Source organism: Camelina sativa, chromosome 19 (genome assembly GCF_000633955.1).
Source record: "Camelina sativa cultivar DH55 chromosome 19, Cs, whole genome shotgun sequence".
In the NCBI taxonomy this organism is placed as follows: domain Eukaryota; kingdom Viridiplantae; phylum Streptophyta; class Magnoliopsida; order Brassicales; family Brassicaceae; genus Camelina; species Camelina sativa.
Window position 1 is genome coordinate 2,472,872 of NC_025703.1, and position 7,896 is coordinate 2,480,767.

The 7,896-nt window shown below is 34.5% G+C and overlaps 1 protein-coding gene and 1 pseudogene across 2 annotated transcripts in view; one reads left to right on the top strand and one right to left on the bottom strand.

Annotated features, from left to right (window-relative positions):
* Window positions 1-2,483, bottom strand: part of LOC104764293 (protein trichome birefringence-like 10) — a 3,471-nt gene extending 988 nt beyond the window's left edge. Inside the window, exons 1-3 of one of the 2 annotated variants that reach the window (XM_010487791.2) lie at window positions 1,557-2,483; window positions 417-806; window positions 170-337 (exon numbers count right to left, since the gene is read on the bottom strand). In XM_010487791.2, the coding sequence (XP_010486093.1) occupies window positions 170-337; window positions 417-806; window positions 1,557-2,038 (1,040 nt within the window). In that variant the 5' untranslated portion in view covers window positions 2,039-2,483. The remainder of the gene's footprint in view (window positions 1-169; window positions 338-416; window positions 807-1,556) is intronic. The other variant, XM_010487792.2, reaches the window with a different exon arrangement.
* Window positions 6,161-6,449, top strand: LOC109131008 (annotated as a pseudogene).

The following is a 7,896-nucleotide window of genomic DNA, read 5'->3' on the forward strand; positions in this document are numbered from 1 at the left end:
ATGTCTCCATGTGACATGTTCCTCCTGTTTTCCAATCTCCTCCCCTGTTTCATACAATGACACAGACGAGTTCAAACTAAATGCAGAAAGATTCTACATCCTAGACTTAATCAAGCAAAACTGACTACTACATGCGATTGAATCTTAATCAAGAAGTTAAAAGTAATACCGGACAAACCTGAAATGCACGGGGGCGAAAGTGCGAAAGAAGACTTGAGTTTTGTTTGAGTCGACCTCGGTTTGTATCCATTTCACAACGGTGTTCAGAGCTCGCTTATACGCATCATCTACATTCATCTTTAGTTTCACTTTAACTCCTTCTTGAAAGTAACATCCCCTGTTAGTAACAACATTCAAGATTTGGTCATTGGAACAAAAAAGCAGACAAGTGATTATAAATGAGACATGGAACTTACGTTCTAGTAGTTTTGCCGTCGTTCCACCAATGACCAGTATTGAGCACTAAAATGTCAGCATCTCTCCATTTGCTTGAAGTCCAATCCATAGTATCCAGTTTCAAAGTTGTCTTAACCTTCCCCGGTGATCCAATCGGTGGTCTGCTTTGGGGAACCAAAAATGGAGACCTGTAGTATTCCACAGTGCAATTGTACTCCTCGAATTTGAACACCAAGAACCCTTTGTGCTTTGTGATGGGACTCCCGTTTATTTCATAAATCAAGCTCTCGTTCTTGACTGCAGAAGACAGTAAACAAAGAAGAGACTCCCACTGGTTTCTTCCTATCGAATCTCCAACAAACACTAGCCTCTTGTCCCGAAGTTTCTCTAGCATCAGTTTTGCATCAAATCTGATTCATTTTTACATAATTCAAAAACAGAAGTAAAGAGAGTCAGCTAAGTACCAATCCTAAACATATTAGTTCATAGCTCATGAAGAACACGGATAACCTATTGTGCATACATGTTATATGGCAACCAATCCTTTTCCAAAAATGTAATTTAACTCACGGGTTCAGATAGTACAGTAGCCTCTATAAGATAAGGAGCACACACATTGATTAGCTAAGAAAAAGCTGTTTGATGTGAATGGGGAAATAGAAGAAGAAGAAGAAGAAGAAGAAGGGACCATATTAAAAGATCAAACCAAGAGAAGAAAACAAAAAAAGCCATTGGCTTTAATAGCAAAAATATGATGAGCAAGTTTCACGAGATTGTGCTTATCCTAAGCCGTAACTTGCGGACAACTGGAGGAGAAGAGACCATAGAAAACGACATCAAAGCCTGAAAGCAACAAAGCTTAAAAAGAAGCTCTGACTTCTCTTCTCTCCATAGACCACAAATATTTCATAAATCTCTACAAACAAAACATAATCTCCCTTGTAATAACAACACACACACTATGATTTGATTTGGAAATCTCAAACCAAAATCTCCCTTCACTGTTCAAAATCTAAGTTCTAATAAGAGAACAAACATGAACTACTACAACAAAGAGAAACAATTTGATTCGTAGTCACGGATACGCAATTAAAGAGCACCAAGTGGCAGAAGAACAGAGGAAACTATGAATTGAAGAATATATATATATATATATATACCTGGGCAAATTACAGTGTCTAGGTTGCCATCGCCACTGAGTATAGAACAAATCAGACCTTCCAAAGTCACTACACCTAAATCCTTCATCGAGAAATCTGCAATCTTTGGATTGGTACAACGGATAAGAGTCGTCCCAAACCCAATCCCCATCGAACACATCACACCCATCTCCACTCTCTTCCAGAAACCCAACTCTCATGGAACTATTACTACTACTACTACTGTTGCTGGTGTTGTTGTTGCTGCTGGTTTCAAGTTTGAGCCAGACGAATCTGTCTGATTTATCAGAAAGGCCATAGCTTTTAGGAACGCTTCTGTAATCAAAGTAGAAAAAACTGCAAACCAAACATAGCCCGACCAAGAAAAAACCCAAAACTCCTAAAGAAGGCTCGAACACAAGCCTCGACCTTTTGAATCTCTTCAAAGCTTCACAGATTGGCTTTGCTCCTCCATTTTCTTCAACGTTTGAGTTTATAGACATCTCAAGTTCAATAATCTTATAAGAAATCTCGAAAAAGGTTTTGTCTTTGAGGGGGAAAATTCAAGAAATTGGGAAAGTAAAGAAGAGGGGAATAATAATAATAATCATGGCGAATGAAGATGAAGCAAGTTGAGGATTGTTAATGGAAGAGGAGGAGCTTTGCTTGGTTGGTCAGTTTCGTTTCGTTTCTGTTTTTAATGGAGTATACAATTATGAAGAATGAATGATGCGAAAAACATGTGTCAAGGAAACGAGGAAACACTTTCCAATGGAAAAAAAAAAAGTTGAGATTTTTATTTCAGACAGAAGAAGAAGAAGAAGACGAAGAGAGAAGTATATTTTGGCAAGAACAATGAACGATTCGGTTCGAATCCAGACAAAGCCAAAAACCCAAAAGAAAACTCTCAACTTTTCTCTTGTTGTCTTTTTGTGTTCACATCCGCACAAAGAGATGAGTAGTGACTATTGGTTGAAAATCGTGGAGGTTTTAAAAAAAAAATTAATTCCTCTTTATTTGTTAAATTTAATCAAAATTAATTATTTGTTAATTTCAATATCTGTGCTATTGTGGTAACTTTAGATATTTTTTATTATTTTGTAAACTTTTAATTATAAGAAGTCAAAAAGCTAATTAAAACTATCCAGACCAGAAAGAGTAAGAAATTAACGACAGTTTTGAATATTTTGCAAGAAGAAAATATTTTTTAGTTTTTACAATCTACAAGCAGTAATAACAAGTTCATCTATTTCTAAAAATTACAAACAATTCATATCAAGATTTATTTGTTTCTATAAAAGATAAATTTGTAAGAAAAAAATACAAACTATAATAATTGCTTTGTTAATAAGAGAGTAAAACCGTTTTAAAGTATGGTTAGTTTCTTACTGTTTTTGGGTATCACACTCGCTAATAAGGAGCTAGCGTGAGGTCATTCTTGTCGTAACGAGCGTGCGAAAGGAGAAGACGTGGAAGGTTAAAAACAGTGGGAAGGCGCGTGGGACAACATAATTTGATTAGTGGTGATAATGGTGGCCACCGGCCGTGTGCGCTTTTTATTTAGTGGGGTTTTATAATTTCACCTGAAAAAAAAAACTTACCACTACTAATAATAATGAGATTATATACTAGTATTACCTAAATCTTGTTAGTAAATGTACATTTACGTTTTAATCCTTTTTTTTTTTTGGGAATCATTTTTCTATTGAGTAAAAAAAATCTTGATTCCTTGCTTTAAAAGAGAGACCATTGTTCTGTTAATGGAACAAATTATACTACTAGACTAGTTGTGAAAAATAGATGAGTTGGCACCTGACCTGATTAACGCTAGACAATTATACATCCGATTAGGTTTTACACTCTAGTAATTGAAAGATATTTTACTTTGTGGTAGGCTGTAGGCTGCCCGAGTTAATTAGAAACTTAGTTATTAGAATGAAACACACAATATACGTCTATACCAATTATTATTAGTCGAGTTGATATATATATATATATATATATATGTTAAGAAAATGGGGTTATTATCATGTAATAGCACCCTAGGCTCGTATATTCCAAAGTTTAATGACAAAGAAAAAACAAAAGATTTATAATAATAAAACAACGTAACGGTCCCATGCTTTGACGTTGAGTTTGACAACCAACGGTCCCATGCTTTTTGCAAAACAATTTTTTTTTAGAAACGTGAACAAAAAATTATGGAAAGAGATTTGTCGCCTTTGACCTCTTTCTAAGTAATAAATTTAGATATACCATTTACGGGATGGTGAACTAATGTAGCAAATAGAGGTATTTGGATTATGCAAATGAAGGTCGAAAGGTTTAGCAGGCATACATACTCGAAATTGGGTTTTTAGGCATTCAGTCCACATGCAAGCTATGGATAATAAAGTTCGAGTGAGCTAAATTTGTAAAAACCAAACCGACTATACATCGAAATAAACCAAACCAATTGTCACTAGTTTTATTTGGTGCATACGTTTTTTAGTCTTTCTCCAGTAACTAAAGAAATCAAGATGATGTTGTTTTGCGATTTTGTTGTTTGTAAATATGAGTATTATATAAACTAAAAAGTTTATTTAAAATATCAATTTATGTGAGAGAATAAAAGGTGTAGGGAACAATTGCATAAATGTAATGATCAATAGCGTTAAGCATCAAAAATTTCTCCTCTATTATGTCCTATCCTTATCAGATAAGATAACTGTTATCCTTATCAGCTTTGCCACCTTTATTTGGTTCGTTGGTGTCGCTAAATTATGAGAATGGTTTAATTAAGTACTATATAATTAGCTCCAAAATATATTAAGATAGGCTATAATAATAAGAATTTCTTTGGATCGGAATATCGGATCGGAAAAGCCAAAATCCATTTTTGACAAATACACGCTTAAGACTTTTTTTTTTCTTTTTCATTTGACAATTGCTATCTCGGCACTTACGACGGTTACGTTTTTTTTTTTTGTGAAGGAAAGGACTTCAATTGAGATGAAAATAGTCAGCCGGTTAAACCGGGTACAAAGGAGAAACTAGAGAGACTTGATTTTGCTAATTCATCTGCAACACAATTATCTTTTCGTGAGACAAAACGATATCGAGCATCTTCGAAGTCCGATGATAGAAAGAGGATGTCATGAAGAATCCCATGGAGCTGCCGAATTGATTGCTTTGATCACCCGTAAGGAATCTGAAGCTAGAGAGAATTTTGTAATGCCGAGTTCTTTGGCATGGAGAACAGCTTGGTGGATGGCCATCGCTTCAGCCATAAGAGCCGATCGTACATGTCTGTAAGACAACATACTTCAAGTATATATCTAGATTATACTCTATTACTTTATAGCCCTTTATAGTGTATAGTATATACTGTATTGTTTTCCTAAGCAAATACTAATCTAACACCGAACCGAGCACACTGGATTTGGGTCCCCTGTGTGTACTTACAATTTATTAATGATTGATTCCTTTAAGTGAGATGGAATCTTCGAATGATTTTAAGTACGCAATTAAATAGAAGAAGATCGAAACTCAGACTCCTAGGCTCCGAGCCGTCCATGCCATGCCACTTGTCGTAAGGTTTTGTAGCACATCACATGTAATTTTTCTTGGGGACAATGAATCTCTCGAGCAAAGAGAAAACAAAAGCAATTATTGCGTAATGGTCAAGCTCAAAAATATACTACTATCTGATTTTAATGATCTTAATAAAAAACAGGACGCAGAAAGCATTGTTAACGCTTTGCTTAATCAATGATTTATGTTTCTTTCAACCTTTTTTTTTTAACTGATTTGAGTAGTGACGGAGTAGATGACGGATCTCGTTGCTCAACTCTTTTTTTTTTTGTGTGCCTTAAATATGATCAATTCAGGCGGTTGCAACTGCGTTTTGCGTTCTGCAAGACTAAACTCGTCAAGTATAAGGTTTTTCGTTTCAGAATTTGCGATTTCGACAGAAAGGAATGATAGTACAATCTTATGGTATTGTTATGGTGTCTAAGTGTTTTTTTTTTTTTGGATTTAATTGTATATAAATGATTTTTATTCTAATGATCGAATAGTTTCTCGAAAATAACCATCTAAATATAATCATATTTAGTTGGAATTAATCACAGTCTACCTAAAACACATGGTTTAAATTTATGCAAGTAACAGAGTCAGAGATACTATATATATCATGAGTTAATGAAATTTACTTTTATTCTTAAATTAGAAATTCTGAAATAGCATTGAATACAATGTAGCAACCTAAAACTTACTACTCCCTCCGTTTCAAAATATAAGATATTTTAGAATTTTTTTTTTGTTTCATAATATAGGATGTTTCCATGCAACTTTTAGATTACTTTGGTATTTTATATTATGCAGTATTGTTTCTGATTGGTTGAACTTGTTAAAAGTAAATGTTTCTTAATCTGCGTGTTTTAGTTAAAACATCATATATTTTGAAACGGAGGAAGTATTTTCTAGACTATTCACTAGCTCAGTCCGTCAATAAAATTTGAACCATTTATATAATGCATTAACTCACGTAAGAAAAAGGCCACAAAATCTACAAACATGCATATATCCACGAGTACGAATCATTGTTAAGAATCTTTAGTTAAGGAATAGTCGATACTAAGAAAATGAAGATGAAGAAGCTTCTTAAAGTGGTGTTCCTCTTGGTCGCTTACTTAACTTGTTCCATCGCCATGGCTAGTTACCACGGATGTGACAAGGCTGCAGAGAAGGCCAATGAGAATGAGCGTGGTCGTCGGAGAAGATTTAAGAGACGAGTTTGGGAACGACGAGGAGAAGAAGAAGAAGGTGAATTTGTGGTCGGGTCGTAAGTTAGTTTCTGGTCCAACTCGTAGAGGTTGCGACCACTAAATGTTTAGGTGTGGTAAGATTATCCCCTAGTTTGGTGTTTCTTGGTATCGTTTTTAAGGTAGTATGAGTGTTGTTATGGATAATGAAAGGATTGGAGTTTTCATATGATTTTCCATATTATAAATTAAATATATTATTAAAAAATATATATATTTTATTCAATGCACTGTGTAATAGCAAAATGGTCAATTTGCTTACCTTTTGTATAAGACTGGTCTGTTTTCGCATCATGTAATGGCTCTAATGACCTAATGAGGATTTGAGTTTTCATGTCAATTACCTTTTAATTTCTTAAAGTATATTAACTATTTGCGCATCAAAAGATAGTTACTTTGCATCATGTTGCATGCACTAATTCTTGTGTAATATGTAGTTTTTTAAATCTAATTACATAATTCGAATCTAATTCATCATTGTTCACTGGAATTACATATTACACAAGAAGAGAACAATCAAAAAACTAGAACAGACCTTTGAGTCCGAGCTCGAATATGGACTCGCTATCGAAATCAGCTGCTTCTTTAGACTGAAGAGAATCAAAGGGCGAGTGACAAGTCTCTTCAACGGCTCTGTATCGGCCATTGACTTGACGGCCTGTAACTGCGACTCTATCAAAGAAATCATGCTCGCTATTGGGGCAAGATCCAGATGAAAATCGAAGAATATGTGAGAGAGGGAGAGATTGCACCGTAGCATAAGAGAACACCAAAAGAAATGAAAGAAAAATTCAACCAATTTTTAAGATTTCAATTGACCCGGCTAATTGTTTCACAAGTGCGTACATCTTGATAAACAAAATGTAAAAATTGCAATAAAAAATCAGAAAACAGCATGATACCTGAAAAAGCAAAAAGAAGATTCCTCGCCAATGGAATTGCTAATGGCGCATACAACTTTAATAGGCCCCTTGACCTTCACCACCTCTGCTGTCAGATCACCACAATATGCCAGCCTTCGTTCAAATCTAGTAAAGCCACCATCATCACCGGTCGGTACAAAAGTTGTCTGATCTTCATCTATCCACTCAAAAGTTCCCCGTATGAGTGCTATCTAATAACTCAAGGGAACTCCAATTGATCTAAATAGGAAGTGAAGTGTACATTCCTGAAAGACAATGAAGTTTAAAAGATTTTATTAGATAACTTGAATAATCACAATCAACATAAGGCGGGGTTGATGCGGTGCCGGTGAAATCCGAGGCCCAATACGGAAAAAAAAATTAGGATTTTCTCTTTTTTTTTAAGATAATAAAATACTAAAAGCTCATATTTGTTTTGTTAATTATATGGGGCCGTCAAAAGTTTTTATTTATTAACTTTTAAAATTTTGGGATTTTTTGTTAATTATGGGAACCTTTTTGCTAATTTTAAAACCTATTTTATTAATTATGGGCTATTTTTCAAATTTTTAACTAATTTTTGGACTTTTTGGAGCCTATTATTGGACATTTTTTAAATTAGGATGCCTTTTTACTAATTTGGGGGGGGGGGGG